Source organism: Cariama cristata, unplaced genomic scaffold (genome assembly GCF_000690535.1).
Source record: "Cariama cristata isolate BGI_N322 unplaced genomic scaffold, ASM69053v1 scaffold36581, whole genome shotgun sequence".
In the NCBI taxonomy this organism is placed as follows: Eukaryota; Metazoa; Chordata; class Aves; order Cariamiformes; family Cariamidae; genus Cariama; species Cariama cristata.
Genome location: NW_009598224.1, coordinates 360 through 20,793, shown reverse-complemented (window position 1 = coordinate 20,793; position 20,434 = coordinate 360). Strand labels below are relative to the sequence as shown.

General features: G+C 38.9%; 1 protein-coding gene across 1 annotated transcript in view; it reads right to left on the bottom strand.

The window, feature by feature from the left end:
- The window catches only part of ITGA2 (integrin, alpha 2 (CD49B, alpha 2 subunit of VLA-2 receptor)), a gene marked incomplete at its 5' end in the record, with an annotated part of 32,052 nt that extends 12,659 nt beyond the window's left edge, over positions 1 to 19,393 (bottom strand). Inside the window, 15 exons of the mRNA XM_009709194.1 lie at positions 928 to 1,020; positions 2,662 to 2,803; positions 3,627 to 3,709; positions 4,295 to 4,405; positions 5,471 to 5,622; positions 6,586 to 6,725; positions 8,219 to 8,355; positions 9,156 to 9,359; positions 11,521 to 11,664; positions 12,401 to 12,546; positions 14,562 to 14,700; positions 16,087 to 16,160; positions 17,438 to 17,603; positions 17,999 to 18,149; positions 19,245 to 19,393. Of these exons, the coding sequence (XP_009707496.1) occupies positions 928 to 1,020; positions 2,662 to 2,803; positions 3,627 to 3,709; positions 4,295 to 4,405; positions 5,471 to 5,622; positions 6,586 to 6,725; positions 8,219 to 8,355; positions 9,156 to 9,359; positions 11,521 to 11,664; positions 12,401 to 12,546; positions 14,562 to 14,700; positions 16,087 to 16,160; positions 17,438 to 17,603; positions 17,999 to 18,149; positions 19,245 to 19,393 (2,031 nt within the window). The remainder of the gene's footprint in view (positions 1 to 927; positions 1,021 to 2,661; positions 2,804 to 3,626; positions 3,710 to 4,294; positions 4,406 to 5,470; positions 5,623 to 6,585; positions 6,726 to 8,218; positions 8,356 to 9,155; positions 9,360 to 11,520; positions 11,665 to 12,400; positions 12,547 to 14,561; positions 14,701 to 16,086; positions 16,161 to 17,437; positions 17,604 to 17,998; positions 18,150 to 19,244) is intronic.
- Between the last annotated feature and the right edge of the window lie 1,041 nt (positions 19,394 to 20,434).

Here is a 20,434-nt window from a genome sequence, read left to right as displayed (position 1 = left end):
AATATTTCAGTAATTTCTAATACTCCAGAATTACTTTGTTCTTGCTCTCCCCTGCAAATTGGCATTGTTACATAAACATGAGCTACTTGCATATTTAAATTTTGTATAACTAGCTACAAGCTGCACCAAAAGGTGTTCAGGATTGCTTCAATTACATGCTTTTAAACAGTAGCACTAACACAAGCTTTGTATTCACTCTTTTATTCCATTCGTTCCAACAGGTCCGCTTTGACCAATGCCATTACAAATTCAGAATAAACTTAACTTTTTATATATAATTAGTTCTTTTGATTTTGCTCCCCCTACCACAGAATGTCATGTTTCTATTCTTTCTAACAAGTTTCTCATTGCTGCAGTTGATTGTGTTAGAGACTGGAAGCTTATTTCTATTCTGCCCTTGAGGAGTAAGAGATGAAGTTCCATAAAGCCATGGGTATCCTGAGACTTATACAATGTATGAGAAAAAGGATACACGGTCTATCCTAGGGCTGTATGGCCCACCCTTCTCCTCTCAAGGCAACATCGCTTTCTTGGAGAGATTCAGGGAGCAAGAGAGGGACCTACCCCAGGTTCACGCAGCGGGAGGGGTTTGAGGGGAATTGTGCTCAGTGCCCAGGAGGCTACGCATGATCCTCTCTGCTTCTGCCCCCAGCCCTCACCGTCCAAGAGTCACAAAGCTATGGTAGCATTTGAAAGTTGTGGGTAGGGACAAATGTGCTTCAAGAGCCTTTTTTCCTTTAATCTGGCAGGGAGTCACAAAAGTTTAGCCCTTAGTTTGCTTCTTTTAATGCCTCTGAAACCCAAAGGGAAGTTAACTGTTGCCACATCTAAGAAAACTTCACCAGCAGTAAATGCAGGTTTAGGGGAAAACAACAACAAAAAGGCTTTGGGGTATCATTCAAGGTCATTTAAACATGCTAGCCGTACCTGTTGTCCCGTTCTGAAAACAGGATAGCTTATTTGGCAAATGACTGTACTTTGTGCTGTTCCTGTCTGACATGACACTTCAGTCCCATCACTCTGCAGAGGAAACAGACAGAAAAGTTATCTTAATATCAGATTTTGATAAAGCAGAGATGAAGTTCCTGGTCTTCATCTTCAACAGGACACGTATTATGCTAAGGAGTTAGGTGTTAACAGCAGTAATTCCTAGAGATGCAGCAGATGGGTGAGGCATAGGCAGGGCCAGAAGAGAGGCAGGAGAAAGGCGGGACAAGGACCAGTCCCATGCAATTTCTTGTGAGTTGCAATGATCTTGTTAGAATTTCGTGCTGGGCTTGGAAGAAGGAATAGAGGCTAGAGAGCACAGGCCACCTCCAGCATTAACTCTGACAGTGCTTTTTTACAGCATTTGTACAGAACCTTTGCAGACACATTTACACGACCTTAGAGTTAGTTAAGTGCTCTCACTGTAGAAGTTAGTGTGCAGAGGGGAACTCTGTCATACTTTTTGTAGGAAAATCTACAATACATTAGAGTTTATTTACTGCTTTGCAGAATATTTAGGATGTGATTGTCCTACATTGAAGATGAACTCATAGACCATAGCCAGTTATCATCACTTTGAAAAGAACTCATTAAAATGTTCTGTCTTTTGTTACAAGCACCTCTAGCAGACATTTATATTCATGAATTATGCTACAAAAAAAGAAAAACAACAAAACAACACCCAAACATTCTCAGCTTATGCTTCTCTTCCTGCTTTGAAGCAGGCACATTTTTGCTCAAAAGCTTCACTTGCAGGCTGAAACACTTCTAAGCAAATGGGCTTTCAAAGCAAAAGAAAATCCTAGCTCCAGTGTGGTTTTTTGGCATGAGTGGAACGAGCAATTTTGCTGCACAACAGGATGGGGAGGTAGAGGGACACCCTCAGTGCTGTGTGGAGTACTTCTGCCAGTTCATTGTTCAGGAAAATTCTGCTCTTGGGTAGTGATGAATGCTCCTATCCCTCCTCTCCCTTCAGTATAGAGTTTGCTCTTTACTTCACTCCTACGATTATCACGCATCTCTCCAGTAGTGGTCTGACCACACAAGCCAAGCACTGAAGTCTGGATTTCATCCCTCATTAATTCTTTGGGAGCAACAGTTGAGATTATAGATTTACTGCATTCCCCAAAATAGGATGTATAATTCCTGTCTTTTCCCTTTTCTGAGACAAAATTCATTAGAAGAGCTTCTGCTGTAGCAATCATTTCAATCTGATTAACTGTCTAGCTGGAACACACGGCCTTGGCAGTAACACTATTTCTAAATCCAAAGTCTGTGCTATAAGGCTGTATCACTGATGCTGCATGCTTGATTTATCAAATACAAATTCCTTGTGGCACAGCAACTGCATTCAGGCATGTTGTCAGGAGTCAAGCAGAAGATGCGGGTGCCAAGGCCTGAAGTGAGGAAAAGATGACAGAAATACTGAGGTGAGGTCAAACCCAACAGATTGCTAACATCTATCCTGAGCTGGCAGTGTCTCTCTTTGACCTAAACAAACCGATATCCTGAAGGGAGTAATTCTGGTATCCAAGAAAATAAATTGGGACACTGGTTTGCACACACATTCTTTCCTTGGATAGGCACTACTAGAAAGAAAGAAAAAAAATATTTCTCCGAGAACCTCAAAAATCAGTGGCAGTAACAGAAACAGTGAAGTTTGGTATAACGTACCGGTAAAGACGAAGAAGCAAAAAACAAGTTGTCTGAAAATGTAGCCTGGATTCTGGTGTTATATGCATTTTCCTTTTTATTTCTCAATTTCACATTGAATGTTAATCTTCTGTTTTTGCTGCTGACAACAAACTGCTGTTTGCTGTTGAAAAATAAAGTCCATAGCTGTAAACAGAGGTACTAGAACAGCTGTGGATCATGAAAATGCATTGCCTGTAGCCAACAACAAATAACAAGCACAGCAAGACATTTCCTAGGTTATACGCACTTAAACGCTCTGCTTTCTAAACCCTTTGACATAAGAAACTCTGTAAGGCTATTTCTTAAAACCAAAAGGAATTAGTGTCTTCTTAAAGTGCAGGACCTTGATTATGTATGGTCAAAGTAACTTTGCGGTATTTTCAAGGGCTGTACCCTGGTGGAAAGGTGGGCAGCAGACCCAGATGGCAGCTCCAGGAAGAGGCAGCCCAGTCTCTCTGCGTACTTTACATGTGTGTATCTCCATATGGACTTAGAATACATGCTGACCTCAGCACACTGGAACGGCTGACCGCAGCTCCCCAGCGGCACAGCCTGCTGCAGGATCCTCACTGCTCCCCGCGGGAGGGACCAAGACAGCTGCTGCAACTGCTGCTTCTCTCCCTGTGTACTCTTCCCCAACAGCAGCCAGCCAGACATGATTCTTCTGAAAGCTCGCTGTGTCTTCATCCCTAAGGTGCCAAAACTTGGGTTTGTCTAAGCTTACAAGACTCCTACTGCTATATCTGTGTTCCTATCATACCTCTGTTTCCTTCATTATTTAGACAGAAATGCTTTTGCCTTTTTTTTTTCAATCCCTGCTATTTCTAAGTAGATGTTGAGCTAGAAAGGCATTCTCATCTAGAAATCAATCCAAAGCCTACAGACAAACCAACTGGTGAAAACTGAACACCCGACTCCAGCAATTCCACTGATTCAGCTCTTACCCATCATCTGCCTTCCGCTGAACATTCAGAACAAGATCACAGATACAAAGTTCATCTTCACCACAGTCTTTAATAAAAGGAATCTATGAAATCAAAAAACACTTCCTGAATGACAGGGTTCAAATTTAAAAATATACACAGACAGTAGAGTGCAAATACTACTGAGGTGAAGCACATTCTTAGTTTGCAGATACGAAAATCCCTCTCAAAAGCATTAAAAACTCTGACAAGTGAACACTGAGTAACATGTTACTGCATGTCAACTGATCCATAAGAACGATCGGCCAGGTTATTGTTAACCCACAACAATTGTGATATAATTGAAGGGGTTCCATCTCTCTCTTACATGCTCTTTTACTGTAGGGTAAACTAACCTAAAATAGTTCATCTTTGCCATCAACTACAAGTTCACGTCAACAGTGACATGGCTCAACCAACATGCTTATCACGTCATGGTGGCTGATGTGTGTGCATAAGCAAGCCCATGCAATACAGACAAAGGTATAAAAAGAACAAGGAGACAACCCCCCCAGGTGCCTGCTTTCAGCCCAGTGACTTAACTAGAACATCACTTTTCACTTGCGTGTACCTCTTTGGTGTTTGTGGCACCACACATTGTGGATATGTGTATAGCCATGCATTTTTCAAGAGAAAGTCTGCATACTTACACTGTAGGCCACAGATGCAGGAGAATATATATCAAGGACTGGGCTGGAGCCAGGATTTGCAAGGCTAATGTCAATGCGCAAACTAAGTGAATTCACTGCATCAGAAGGTTCCTGTAAAATAGATAGTTCAGATGATAGCTGTCAGCACAGCAAACACGGTAAAATTAGTAATTCTATTGTAAATTGAGAATGCATAGTAAAATCATACTTGCTCTAAACAAGAAGTAACACTACAAAGCTTCATTTCTTGACCAAAATAATTTTGTGAGACTGCCTTGCATGGGCTTATCTTGCTAAGCAGCTTTTAGTGCCACTTCCATGATAAAACTCATTTTCCTAGGATTCCTTGAGACTTTCTTCATCACAGTCACTTCTAGGGCTAAGGAACATGCAGATTCTCTGTGGCTGCAGAAGCCGGTCCTCAAAAGCCACCACCAGGTGACTTTGGTTCTCACCTGGCTGCAGAAGTCAAATTCCTATTCCACTCTGCCTTACCATCACAGAGAGCAGCTGGGCCTGAGTGACACTAAAATACAATATACCTCATGTCTCCTCTGTTTCTTAGTACTGGATGGATAGTCTTCTAGCTCTATGGCTCATGGCTCCACAATGGCGCTAAATGTGATCAACAAGTCAAAGATACTTGCATTGCAAACCAAAGCAGGAACCGAAGTCCTCTACCTGACCTAGCATCATGCAGGGGACTTAAGGCAACTCTCAGGGCTGAGTTTGGTCTTTGTTTCTAGAGAAAGATGGAGATTTGCTTATTTTTATTTTTTTCCTAGGTGTATACTTAGGGCTAGCACGCACCAGAAGTCTGCCTGAGATGTTCATTTAAGAGAAAACATTTGCATGTACGTCTTAGTTCTTACAGAAGAATTTACTCAGAGAGAAATGAAAATCTATTGAAACTATGGACTGTGGCCCCTCTGTTATGTCAGAGGTGAATTATATAATTAAGAACTGCCTCTTCTATCCTCGAAAGCTGTGCTGAATTTGACAGTTACAAGTTTCTTTGAAATCAGATTCTTACTAAGTATTTTTCAACTGTGGGGGATTTGAGAAACACAAATCATTGAGTATACCATGGATGAAATTCATCTTACAGACATAAATTTGCATCAACATCTTCCTCTGATCGTTTTTGTCACATAAGACTGCTGCAATTGCACTTACCTGTACACTGAAGATGTCATGAACACAATTCTCCTCGTGATGTATCACAAGATCCCTCTGCATGTACCTTTCATTATTTTCTTTGAACAATCCTCTAGAAGTCACTCTAAAGGACTGGAGATCTGCATCCAATGTTGCATTGTACTTTATAGCTACAAAGAGAATAACAGTACGTTTTTGCTAAGTATGACTGCCCATGATCTCATTACTATGCTCAACATTACACAGTGACCAGGCTTTCCAAACCACATTAAATATTTTACTTTTTTCGTAGCTTGCTAAACACAAAGCAGTCTCAAAATGAAAAAAGCTTCTCTTGTGTTTTCCAAAGCAGTCAAACAGGTTTAAATCCTGACGCAAGTTCTCATCCACAGAGAGCACATTAAATGGCAATCAATCCAGTCCCCACTGCAGATGTCTGAGCCTGCAGCTCAGGCAAGAAGCCAGTCAGCAAGGCCAGGATTACACTAGATAAAGAGGCCTTGCAACAACATCCCTGAACTCTGAGGACACTCTATAAGGAATCTGCATCTTCTTTTCAGTCACATAGTATTTTGTGTATTCTTCTCTTCGTATCATGTGGAAATTCACCATTATTTTATAGCTCACAGTCATGAGTTCCTAAAGGCACTATGCATAGCATTAAAGCAGTCCAACCGATGTTATCCATGATGTTTAACTAAACAGCTTCATGAGACGCCAGTACTGGTCTCAGAAATATTTGGTGCTCTCCTGTCCTCTGAAAGAAGAGCTTCTCCTCACTGACATCTGCACTGAGCCTACGGATTTATTTTTTTTTCCCCTGAAGACAGAAGAAAAGTCTGCAGTCTGCTGTTGAAATCAGCAGATTTAAAAAAATCAGCTTCTCACTAATGACATTTTCTGGGGTTTGTTGAACAGCAAGGATACAGCTGTCCTTAATTCCTCACTTTTCAAAGATTATGGAGCCAGTGATGAAAGCAGGTCTTAAAAACACTTTCTAAAGCACTTATGTTTTATACTGATTTTGCCTTTCTTGATATTCAATCTAATCCATCTTTAGAATTTCCACTACTCATTTAAATAATGGACTTTTGAAGAAATTAATATAAGACAAGTCATTGAAATACTCTTACCCACTTGATTATTTCTCTTAGCAGGTCTAAATGTAGCCTGAAAACATAATTTGACAGTTATTTCTGTGTTCTTGTTCAGCAGACTGATTTTCTCAGGTTTAAATGAGGCAATTATGGACACATTTGCAATGCTTCGTGACCTGAAAAATATTTTTAAAAGGTTACCTGGGATTTTCAAGAGCACTGGGTAACGTAGAAGCTGCTGTCTATTACTATCCGTAAATGTAACATTGATTTTTCAGTTCCCAATGTAAACATTTTTTAATGGCACTGGTAAAATTATTTTTCATTGCCTATAAGAGAATTTGTTGACACAGTAGCTTTCAGTAATGACAATAAATAATTTAGCATGTCAAATTAATGGATAAGCAATGTCTTCATCCTAGCGCTCTAATCATTCCCTTAAAATAATAGAGAATGAACCCCTTGTCCTGTTTTTCCAATAAGTAACCTTCTTCTGCTCCTTTAGGGAAGTTACTGAGCTCCTTTGGGAAGGCGAAGAAGGGTAATTCTTCATTTTAATTAATAATCTTATTTTTTGGAAAAACCACTTCCATGTAATTAATCAAGATTTTGAAGAACAGTTTCAAAGGAACTCTGTATGTAAAAACAAACACTTTAATCAAAAGGGAAACTCATTAATCAGACCAAATGCCAGAGTGAAATAAAAATTAGCATCTTCATTAATCAAATCTAAATAAATGTTGGTACATTTTCCTTAATGAAATTCCCACCAGCGGCAGTTCTATTGTGCGTCAAATCTTCAAACTGACCATTCATTTTTAATAATCTTGTTTCATTATGAAATGAGTGCAATTCAGTGATGTTTTTCTTTTCACAAAGAGGAGCCTCAGGCGACAAGACGGGCAACAGATAGGAGAGCAAGCTGCATTTTAACAAAGCTCCTCAAGCAAGTAATGGAAAACACACAGTGGTTAGGGAGGCAGAAGATTTGGGTTCTGTGAAGCCTTTCTTCTTTATTTTGTGAAAGTACTCAAAGTACTGAAAGTACTTTGCTCTGGCAAAGGCCACGTGCCAGAAAAGATGGGTTTCTTGCCAGAAATAAGTGCCAACTCTCTTTCACTGCTCTCTGTCCTTACCTTGCAGGACAACTCTCTCCCCTATATCAGCCTACTAGCCAGTAAAGGTCACACCGGTTGTGTGGGAAGTGGTTTCATCTGTCTCAGGCTCAGCTATCAAAATTACACTGTGGCTACTGAAGTACAACCTGCTGTTACAAATACTCTCAAGCAAGCCCCATTCCGTGCAGCTGCCTCCTCCCTCTGGACCACGTGTCTGCACAACAGTAGCGGGCAGGGGTGTCTCCTGGCCCTCCCCGTCCCTGCCTAGGTCCGTCCCAGCAGCCCCCACCACCTGGCTTTCCCCTGTGTGCCCTGGCTCTGCCCCCCACACTGCCTTGGCTTTTGATGGTTTGATGAAACATGCTTAAAAGAGGTTTAGTCTAATGCTGTTTTTCAGCTAGCTATGATAGCAGTGGTGAGGCTAAGAGTGTTAGCTCTGAACACATGGAATGAAAGAGCTTTTTGGTTTGTTTGTTTTGCAGTTTTATTAACTGACTGCTCAACTTGCATCAGCATCACTAAGTGCTTCCTTTCTAAAAGAGTTTACCAACCATAGCAGAACGACATTTCCATCAGCACCAACTGATACATCAGTAATGTCATCGTCATCTAAGTCTCTATGGCCATCTACTGATCTTCCAAAGAATTGGAGCCGTTGTCCAAAAGCAGAATCCGATCCTAAAATTTTCTGGGAAAACAGTTTGGTTACTGAGTTTGCAACATGCGTGCTTAAGTCTGTAGACAGCAGCCTAAGCAACAGATTTTCCCTGATACTCCCTGTAAACGCAATATATTCTTTAAACAAAATGCTTTTGTGGATGTTTTCTCAGATGCTTTTAAGCACATTTTTGTCCCCTGTTGGAGCAGACAATGGACTAGATTTTTCTGTCTTGGGAGTAAATCAACTGACTGCTGTATGCCAGCTAGTATTTACTGGAAACTTCTTCCATCTCACGTTGAGCAACTCAAAGAATAGGAAGCTTAAGAGGACTTCTCACAAATACTTTCTGCAACCAGAAACTCTGCATGGAAAGTGACATTAAAATGACCATTGTATTAGCACATAGGATATGGAAAGACTTGTGAAAGTCTTTTCCTTTAATACTACATATTTATAATTTACAGAGCTTGGCTTTATCTGATCTTCATTGCTGTACACCAACCCTAAAAATCTGAATGATGGGTGTCAAAAAACGTATAGAAAATCAGCTGACTTCATACGCAGGCACTAAAAATTATAAAGAGGCTCAGATAGAGCATCTTGCAAGTCCTTTTCCTCTATATGCTTCAGTTATAAGCACCACAACAACAACCAGGGCATGCTGACAGCTGAATTAAGCAGAGGGACAAAACTTAAAATAAGCCATGAGAATAACAGTACTCCTTTAAGAGGATGAAACAGTAGCCAATTAAGAGAGAAAATCCTTCTGTTTTCCTCCAGCAGATCTAAAGGCACTGAGTATGGCATTATGCAACAAAGTTATTTACCTGAGAATATTTGGTACGTATAGTCTTTTGAAATCCATTGTAAATGTAAATTGCTCCAGAGTTTTGGTTTTCCAGTGGTGCACCTATTACAACATCATTAAAGCCATCCAAATCAATGTCTGCAAGCATTGCAATCGCTGATCCAAAGCGAGCATTTTCTGACCCCTGTGGACCTTCCAAGAGTTCTCGTTGATCCAAAATTCCCTTTAAAAAAGGAAAAAGAAGAAAAAGCAAAGACACAGCTATCATCGCACTGGATTAGAAATAGGAGCAGTATCTATGTGCATTGTTTTTTGTTTCTGTTTTCCAGTACATTCTCCTTGGACTGCTCAACCCTGAATTCCTTCCCCATTGTATTGCCCATTCAGTTTGCATTATATTTCAGAGTCTTGGCAAGCGTTATACGGCAAAATCAAAGCATGCTATGCAAAGCACTAACAGTAAATATAACCATATGTATGAAGCTTAAATGCTCTCACTGTCCTCATCTGACTGTTCTGAACCTTTCACAATACATTGAAAAATACAGTTTCCAGTTTTGGATTACCAGATTTTATGCAGAGGGAATGGAAATTATGTAACTGAACATAATTCTTTGAAACAGAAATGGAATTTCCTAACTAAACTAATGCAAAAAACACGTGTCCAAATGCTAAACTCCTGACCTCTCCAGTGCCAATGAAGAAAGAAAGATTGGAGAACTTTATAGTTAAATAATCACATTTACACTGCTTAAATCAACACTCTGGCAAATATTGTTCTCATCTTTAACCTCAGTTATCACACTGTACTTAAAATTTTAGAAATACTGGCCAAGATATTTATGAAAAATGACGAGGAAAGTATTATTTGCGCAACATGGACAAGTTGCACAAATCCAGGTTCTTTAAAAAAAACCCAAACCAAACCATAAAAAAAAAAAACTATTCTTTGATTATTCTTAACTTTTAAATAATTTTAAACCTAACATTTGACAAAGACTAAAGTTGTCAGTTGTAAGGATAGTATTCCAATTTATTCAGTTTCCAAAATATGAAAAAAAGTCCCTTAATTTTTCTTTTCTTCCATATTTTGTGTCTTAATTCCACAGTCATGAAGACCAATGTCAGCTGCCAGCAGTTCCACTTCCAGCACCTCCATCTACCTTGAAACTGCCCTAGGGTACAGTTTGCTGTTGCTCCAGGATGATCTGACTGTGAGCTGCCGCTGAAGAGGATGGTCCTTCCTCTCTATTTTTTTGATTGCAATTTACTTAGTAAAAAGGCCATGATCTGTTTTCTCTAATGGATGGCAGATATTAATTTCAGACATCCAATGATTGATTGAGAGACTGTTCAAAAGTGCTAGAGGCTTCAGGACTGTTGATACACATATTCTGAAAACACCTACTACACGTCTGAATAAAAAACACAGTCAGTCAAGCATCAGACAAATAACATAGCTTCACTGAACAAAGGAGATAACATGAGTAATAGCAACCAACCAGTGTGAAAGTCTACGAAACAATGCAGAAAATTGGCAGAAGAGCATTTATGAGAACTGTTTTGGGAATACTATTAGGTGTTGAACAGATTTGCCAAAATCAAATGGTAAACAATTAACTAGCGCAAAAAATTAATTAGCAGAAGCCTCGAGTTAAGTTTTTCAGAGAAATGGTCAACCTTGTGTATATTTGTGTACAGTGCCTAGCAGAGTGCCTAAAACCAGGACCAGGGAGACACCTAGAGCAGCAGGCCCCTGGTCACTAACACTGCTTAGCTAATAACTTGCTTATTGACTCCATTTCGGTCTGTTCCAGCTGGCCTATTCCCAGATTACATGCACAAGCAGTTCTGCGGAAAGTTTGCAGCTGCTCCTGAAAAGCGGAATGGGCGAGATCGCGCTGGGAAGGGCTCCATCCTCAGTCCTCTAACCAGGCAGGCTTGGCACCATTTACCCCTGCCCTTATGCCACAGCCCAGGAAAAGCACATGCTCTGCTCCTCGTTACAAAACCACAACTCACAGTATTTCTAACACTCTGAAGAAGATACACTCAATAGTGACTTAGAGGCCCTGAAGAGATCCAGGGCCAAAGGCTTTTTAGCGTGTGTGTGGCCAGTCTGTTTGGAAAGAAGCTAGCCCTAAACAATGCCGGCTTGAGCGAGTCTGCTGCACCAGTTGGCTGTGGGGCCAGGGATCACTCTTCTGATCGCTCTCTGATTTAACAGAACAGATGCTGCCATTAAGTACCATTGCAGTTTGGACTGTTTTTAACTTGGTAAAACTGTAGTCCAGGGAACAACAGTAAATCTCACCAGGTGCAAATGTAAATACCGGCACTTATCATGGGTTTACTACATGGCTTTGCTACAGTCCCATTCTTACCTTTGTGATTGAAAACATGTATACTCTCCCTTCCTCTTTCTTCAGGTCATTCATAAACATCGGTGCACCCACAAGAAGCACATCTGTCACAGAATCCCGGTTAACGTCTACTGAACACACCACACTACCAAAGTAGGAGCCAATCTGAAATCAGTAGTAAAACAGTCATGTTTGTATGTGGATTTTGTAAAGCATAATGTTTTAGCACCTGATTCAGAAAGATTACACCCAGGAATAATCCAATACTAATGAATGAAACTGCTCATTGGAATGAAATTACTCCACACTGGAGAAAACACACTCCAGTGTTTGAAGAATCATATCCTTACCATGTGTCCACTGTTTCTGCCCAGTAGCTGCTGCTACGGCTTTACCACTTAGCAATAAGACTGCAAACAGAATAAGCTATGGGAGGTATATTTTTTAATATTAAACTGGGCACATGAAAGTACCCAAACTCTGATTTACTCTCAGATTTGTCTTACAAACAGATACAACTAAACCCATCTAAACTCACTGCTCTTTTCCAAATTGAGAAAAAGAGAATGAACTTTGTAATCTCTCTTTTGATGTCATCTAATTCACAACTTCTCAGGCAGTAAAGCTCACTGAGTCTCTCCCGATTAGAAGTGTTGACACAATGATACACTAAGTAGCTTTGTATATTACCTTTTACCACTAACTAGATGACTTCCTAAAATACTCTTTAAGAGTTATAGTTAACCTCATTGAAATAGTCTAGTGGCAGAGAAAAGTTCAAGTGGATTCTAAATACATTGCAAGAAAGAGGAATTTTCAAAACAAACACATTGCAATTTACTACTGTGTCAATAAAACCAGATGCCTGCAAAATCTGCATTCATGATCAAAATATACTTACCTGCTCGCCTTTCTGGGATTGCACAATTGCGATGTTACCATCCCTATCAACATCATAAACCACTACTCTGCCAGTGTAGTTGGATCTTGGTGCACCAGCAACAAAATAGACAGAGCTCTGAGTTGAGAGAACAGCAACAGAATAACCTGGGAAGAGAAGCCAACATTTAACATGCGTGAGAGACCATTAATTACAAGTCATCAGCTGGTTATCCATAAAGGTACAGAGGATGAGTCAATCTGGTATCTTAGTTGCAGAGAATCGTGTTTCCAGATGGGAAGTTAAGCTATCACATAGGCATAAAATTTGCAATAGCCTTCTGGAGAGAACAATGACATACAGATCAAGTTGAAGCAGGTTTGCAGAATAGCATGGACAATAGTTTAGCCTATTCAGTAAAACTCAGACCACAAAAATGTCATGCTTGTGAAGGAGACAGGAAAACGAGTGCAACGAGTATCATTGGAATGAAGAAACAAAGAGAAAGATGAGATGAATATTTGGGCCAGCCTTCAAACTGGGGAGGAACACCTAGCTTCTGCAAAGCTTGCAGTGCATTTTCCCACAGCTCACCAAACCACAGCCTAGTGCTTTTGCCGAATAGAACAGGCTATATTAATAGCTTGTCAGCTGAAGGGTTTAGGTTGATTGAACTTCTTTGAACATTTTAATCCTCATTCCCATTATTCTAACATTATTTGCTTTCAGGAAACACCTCTTAATACCTGCAAATATTTTAAACATGTATTAGCACTATAAATCTAGCATTTGTACATATTTTACATTTCTGTGGTTTAATTACAGTGGATTTATTTTAAGAGAAGAAAACAAAATCATCCTTTATAAAGGTTACAGTTAAACTGAGTAACAAAATCCCAGTGATCAGGCAGAATATGCAGGTCTTTAGCAAGCTGCAGGACAACATGAGGAGCACAGTCCAAAAGGATTATGCCTTGGTCATTACATATACCAGTCTAATTCAGATTTGTGTTCAGACACTAAAGACCATCACTGGAGACTAGAAGTTCAATAAGCAACAACAAAACAAGATTTCATTCTGCAAGTTAAGGCCACATGTTCCTAATGCATACAGTATACAGCCATTTGATGTGAGAGAGTGCAGTGCAGAGAGAGGACCATTCTAGCAACCTGTGATGTGCTAGCAGCCCTCTAGCTTGGGCTCCTCCAAGCTAGTGAGAGTGAGCTAGGATGGAGAGCTTTTAGTGGGGGACAGAAGGGGGTGAAAGGGAAATGAAGGGATGGAAAAGACAACAACATTGTTTACTCCAAAAAGATTAAGGCCAATACTCTAAAAGTGCCTTGTGGAGAAGTGCTGAAGGAAACAACCTGACCTTTTAAGAACTATTCTAGAAAAGGGAGGAGCAGAAAGTCTGAAGAGGTCACACATGCAAAAGAGCTACTGCTCATTAGGCTAGGTTTAAATGTATTCATTGTGTTGGGTGCACATAGTGCTAAGCCATAAGGAAAAGAGCATGTTAGTTGCAAAAACAGCATTGCGTTAAATAACTTCAAGGATAAGAAAGTCATAGGTGCTTAAGGTAGTAGCATTATTCAGGGATGAATCATCAAAGCAGGCACGTTGTAGGTTTGCAGAAAACATTTCAGTGAACTGAGAAGACAAACTGACTGGTTTTATTTCGTCACAAAAACATAGGTCAGAAAATATATGGGGGTTATAAATAAGACCTCTGTTAAACTGCAGCAAGATTCCCAAAACTATAAACTAAACTGGGAAAGGCCAAGAAGAGAGCAAGCACAGAAGAAACGATAGCAAGTCAATCAACTTCTCATCCACATGTAATTGGGGAAGTAACTACAAATATTAAAACAGAAGGTACATATAATGATCAGTACGATACATTAAGCAGCCTTTTCAAATCCCACAACTTCTTACCTCTCGGTGACAAAGCCCGATTTTTTTTCACCTTACCACATTGATATGAGTAGAATTTTCAGAACACAATAAAGATTTCGTTCAATGAACAGCTGATCAGTAAATAAAATCTTTTTCGATGCAAAATTCTTGTCATGTTTTCAAATCAGTTCTTAACAGGAGTCTGGCTACAGCAGAATTTTCCAAGTTCTTTAATATCTTAATAAAGGTTTGATACATTTCCAGATTTGTATTTCAGCCCTTTACCTAGATAAGAGCTATGATTTCTGTCCTGTAGAATCTTCTCAAACACATGGCTTGGAAAGGTGGTGACTCTGTCTGAAGACTCCTGAACTACTGTTCCACTCCAGTCATAGGCCCCAACAGCACCCAGCAGCAGAACATCCTTTAAAATATAAAAATCAACATTTTAGAACTACCTATTTTAGAAAAAGTGTGATCAAAGCTGAAGTTACCATAGGTAATTTCCTATGTCACTGTGTTTTAAGGCAGTGGTGCACAGCCTAATGATTGCAAGCAGTTGGCTGGAGCTGCTTATAGTTACCACTTACATGCAGGACTTTACTGCCCTATTAAAAGGGATTATCACCTCCCTCCTGCAAGAGGGTGAGTGACTGTTTTAGCTCCCGGGGCACTGCAACTCATGGGTTTATTTGAACACTTTGATAATTTCCTAAGCCTATCCACCCTGGGTTTGGGGTTGCCAAGTCTATGCTTTTATGTACTCAGAAGGCTGAGGATCACAAAAACAAAAACTATAAGGAAAAGCTAAAGCCCTCTTTTTGACAACAAAATTTCCAATCATAGCACAAAAAAGCTGATGGAAAAAGATACAAAATTCTATTCTTTAAGGAGATGTCCTTGAGAGAACAGTTCAATCTGAAATCCAAATTAATATGGTTTATTATACAGAATACTTTATACAGAAATACTTAATCTTAGACCTGTACACAGAAAACACAGCTTAGATTATTCACATTATTATAATTCTTTACTGAATGAGATACTGTTACAGAAAACTACATTAAAAATAGGATGTGCAATTTTCCTGGAAAAGCCCCAAATCTTTCTTAATTTTTGCCATTTCATAGCATCAGGTGCTTGGTAAATTAAAACTTCAATTTGTGCAAATACAGAGCACTTTTTAAAAACTATTTTATTCATCTTTAAGGGCTATGGGAAAGAAACAACCTTGCTGAATTTTCAGTTGAAAACTGCTTGAACCACACTTCAATTTTACAAAAAGGACCTATTTGGTCAAGATAAAATTGTTTAGCATGAAAAATATATCTGATTTATTATTCTTCCTAAGTGAAATATGCTTTAAACAAATATTATTAACTTTATAAATATGATTTGATTTATTTGTATCTTGGTGACCGCCTAGAAATATACCAGCTTTACAATACGTTTTAAATTCTTCTGAGTTATTCAGCCACAAAATATTAACTTGGAGGAACTGAATTTTTCGTGCTAAATGAACTTAGAAATCACTGGGTTAATACATCTCAAAATCATTACATGAAAGAGACTGTTACTCAACTTCACATATTAATGTATATTTTTTCATTTTAGAGATATACATCATCTATTAGAAGTAATTTTTGTGATATTCAAGTAAAAAAAAAAAAAGATAATTTGACTTTCTCCTGCTTGTAAAAGTCTTAAAATTGGTCATTTTGTTTTATTAGTCTTCTTCTGTTGCACTTCTAAGCATTCATGTCTATGTAATTACACCTATTTTTATCATTAAATAATTAAATTCACATACCTTTTTTTGCGAGTAATATGCACTGAAGCCCACCTGTGACATTTCCATTTGGAATGTATCACCTTGATCTGTACCTGGTAAAACAAATATTCACACATGGTTAACTCCATAGAACCACACAACAGATCCAATCTTGCTGCCTCCGAGTGTAGCTATATGGGGACTATATGTTATTTTTTTCAAATCCACCAATTCTGCTAAAGCATTTCCAACATTTACAAACAATGAAAACCTGAGAGCTGATAAACTGTAGAATATTTGGAGGATTTAATGGCAAATTGATAAGATGGAGCCACGATGCTATGAGTTTCTCCCAAAAAAAGGCAGATGACAATGATAAAGTTGACTTGAATCAGTCTGCGCAGTCTTGTCACCATGGCTAATCTCTTTTTATGCTCCCTAGGAAGCACTAATAATATACTGAAATTAGCAGCTTTAATAACTGTATATTGACAACCTTCAAATAGGATATGAATGTTTATTGTCATATAGGACTTATAAAAACTGTTGTAATAGTCTTGAAAAATACTGTGACATCCTGGAATATTTCCTAAGCTAGATGGATGGGACGCAAGTAATGGGAATTCAACGGGATTACTTAGCAAAACCCAAGAGAGGGAGCTCAATCGATCCCCCTGACTTGATAAGCAGCATGGGCCTGGTAAAGAACAGGTGGAAGTGAAAGAGAAGGGAAGATTTCATCCTAAGCACAGGAAGGTTGCAGCCGTGAAAAGCTCCTTAGAGAGGGCTGAGGGCAGGTCCCAAGTCTCTCAAGCAAGGTCTTAATCTGAGTTTAAAAGGCTAGCTTTTGGGGAGGATGAAGCACCTCTGAGTTGTCTCTACAGCACAGTAGTCCTCCAAACAGGACACAGAGGACTACAGGTGATGCTAGCGATGGAGCCTGATAGACACCACACAGATTGCATCACTGTAGCTTTTCAGTTCTGTAATCAGTAATCTAGTCTTCTGATTTGCTTTTTAAATTTACACTTTCTCAGCATTCACACAGGTGAATCTGATCTTTACTCCTCCGGTGGTGATAGCTCCAAATACATTTGGATGCATATGGACAAGACCCCAGTGGATACCTGAAGCCCATAACTTGCCTGAAATTTTCAGCACCCAAGGAGTATTTCCCACAAACTGCAGAAACTAACTTGAAGCTCACGCTCATTAGGGGTGGGGGAGCTGGGGGAAGACCTGTGCAAACCAGAGCCCTCTTGGGGAGCAGCCTGCAGCTCCAGCTGCCTCTCATTTTCACTGTACTACACTAAGGTGAAGCTAAATAAAATCCTTAGCTCATCAGCTGGGAGAATCTGATCTAATTTTTTAGAGACATTGAGTATTTTACCTTCTATACTAAAAATGCGCTCTCCAAGTGTTCCTGCTTCTTCCAGTAGTGCAGCCTCAGATGACACATTAAAGAAATACTTGTCTGTTGGATGACTAGCAATTCCTTTGATTTCTTTAATTAAGTTTTTAGTATCAAGTTCATGCCTGATTAAGTATCCCAAAACCTTGGGTAAAAAAGAACAAAATAAGAAGAGTGAAGGAAAACATGGTGTTACTCCATTTCTGTCTGTATATTAAAAAAAATTAAAGTACTTTCATTCGTATTACTGAATTGCTTATCAAACTGTATTCAGGGGCCATTCAAATAGGAAAATACACAAACCAAGGCAAAGGAGAAAACCACTGAAGTTGCTCAGGTAATACTGGTTTTGCTTTTTCAGCCAGTTAAAGATCAATATTTTACTAGTTCATAAAGATTAATTTCACCTAGTTTCAGACTCACCAGTGTAACGATGCATGCATTATACACAGCTTATGTACAGAACATGCACTTTCATACATATACAAAAAGTGATCTTTCAAAAATTGTGATAATATATATAATTATAATATTACTTACAGCAATGCCAAATCTGGTTATATTGTCTTCATTGCATTTACCAATCACTGTTTTCAAGTTGGAGCCATCATGTGATTCACCGTCCGTCACAACAACCATTACTTTTGTGGCTGTTGGACGTCCTCCCGATTCAGGTGAGAAGGCATACTGTCTGTTATAAAATACTGGATTTATTATATGTCCATTTATAATGGATAGAATTTAGTATATATACTGTAATGAATACGTCCATCACTGACTTAGAACAAGGTACATCTGTAGCACTTTTTTATTTGTAAATTAACAATCTGCAATAAGAATTTGCAATTATGCTCCTGATAGCTTCTTCTCAAAGCACTGCTCAAAGAGCCATCAGATATGTAATCAAGGAAGTAGAAAAAAAAAACAAGTAGGACTGGATGGTACTTCTGACAGAAATGTACATTCCAGGGAAAACAATTTTTTTTTGTACAAATGTTTCTAAATATTTTTTTTTTGTCAGAACTATTACAGTTTTGTAATACCAGAGTAACCAGGAATTGGCTCCACCAAGTTCAAACCAAAGGGAAGAGTATTAATAATAGATTCCTCAATACTACTGCAAATACCAACTCCATTGAAGGCTGAGTCTTTTCCTAAACAAAATTTTCAAGGCCATTTGATTCAGCATGTATTTTAGCCTAGAGTTCTGTCCTTGATTCAACTGCAAAATAGCATCTTCCTATTGAGAAACAGACCTGGTTTGTTTATGTATTCATTCACAGCATACTGTTTTAAGTTTTTCCTATTTTTCATGTTGCTGGTGCTGCAGTGACAAACAGACAACAGACAAGAGATTTTGTTTTCTCTACAATCAACCGAAGTCTGACATGCAGACACGAATGTTACTGGTCCCACTGAATCCCTGGATAAACTTTACTTCTTTCAATGGTTTTGTATCTTTCCTAAAAGCTTGTCTATGGTGTTTGATGCACTGTCACGTTTAGACATCTGTGACAGCCCAAACAATTCTGTTGGGTTCCAGAACTACTTTAGCATAGAGTTTAACGCAATGGTTAAACTTGCTCTTCAGCAAGTCTAGTTTGCGTATCCCTGTACTGTTCTGCATGAGGCACTGTAAATGTATGTGAATGATTCTGCCTGGCACTGGGAACCTCCTGTGAGGCTCTGAGCATGTGCACTCCTGGTGGGAATGAAATTCAGGATGTGTTCATTGCCTTGTAAGGTAAGTTACAATAGTTGCACAGAAATCATCAATGTATTTTACCTTGCATTGTCAATGGCCTTGAAAGTATTAGTGAGATCTCCTCCCTTCTGATACGTTCTCTCCATTGCTTTAACAACCTCATCCTTTGTTTGATAGGTATTCAAGTTGAACACTACACGGGGATCATTAGCATACTGAATTAAACCCACCTATGCAATAAAGAATTTATGTTAGATTATCACACATTACAAGCAGTTACACAGAATCATGACACTTACTTATTTATCAGGTTGGAGTAAAAGATCTGCAGATGAACACAGGGTTATAATTTTCTTTCAACACATAGAAAACCAATTAATATTAGCATGTTTGCAAAGCAGAGAAAGCTAAAATGCTCTTGCACCTTGTGTCATTTATTATGGACTATAACATGCTAATGAGAACAATCTGAAATAGCAGACATTAAATGTTTGCTTGGTTACTTCTGGAAGAGCTGATGGATAGCAATAATACAAGGAGCTCTGGGAAAAATGAGAAAATAGCCAAGATTCTACAAGCTGACAGCACCTCAATCTCATCTCTTCTAAGGATGTCCTAAAGGTTAATTACGTGACAGCACTGCAAGTGCTATTTATTTTTAATACAGCTGAAGCCAAAGGCATATGCTAAAATGTACATTTAATTTGAAAGAAGAAAAGAGAAGATGCTAAAGGTGAGCTTCAGAAACAACTGAGCAGGATGCCTGGCTTTAAGCACCTCACTTCCAAAGTAGCCCGAGGAAGAAGGCAGCCTTTGGGAGAGAGATTTCCAGTGCCCCAGTCTTTGTTCCCAGAACTGTTTATGGAAAATGGACAGCTGTAAAGACAGAAAGTGTTTAAAAAAAAAGACAATAAAATTTTCCTTATCATCATCAAATTAAAAGGAAAAGACTTAAAGATCAGATAGTAACCAAGCAGGCAAAACTCCTGTTTTAAAGATGCAGCAGTTGGAAAGTAAGAGTTGTATGAAAAGCCTGTAAAAAATTCTTTTATCACATCCCCACAGACTATATTTTAATTACTTTTACACCTAATGCATAAAAGAGATCTGACTCCCCTAGATATAACCTAGACTTATATTTCAGTTGGTTTATGTTTTGAATCAAATTACTAATCCCTTTTGAAATAGGTTAGCTGTGAGATAAAAAGGCCAATACTGAAAGATACAGGTCAACTGCTGTCCTGGTTTGGCTGAAACAGCTGACTACAGGT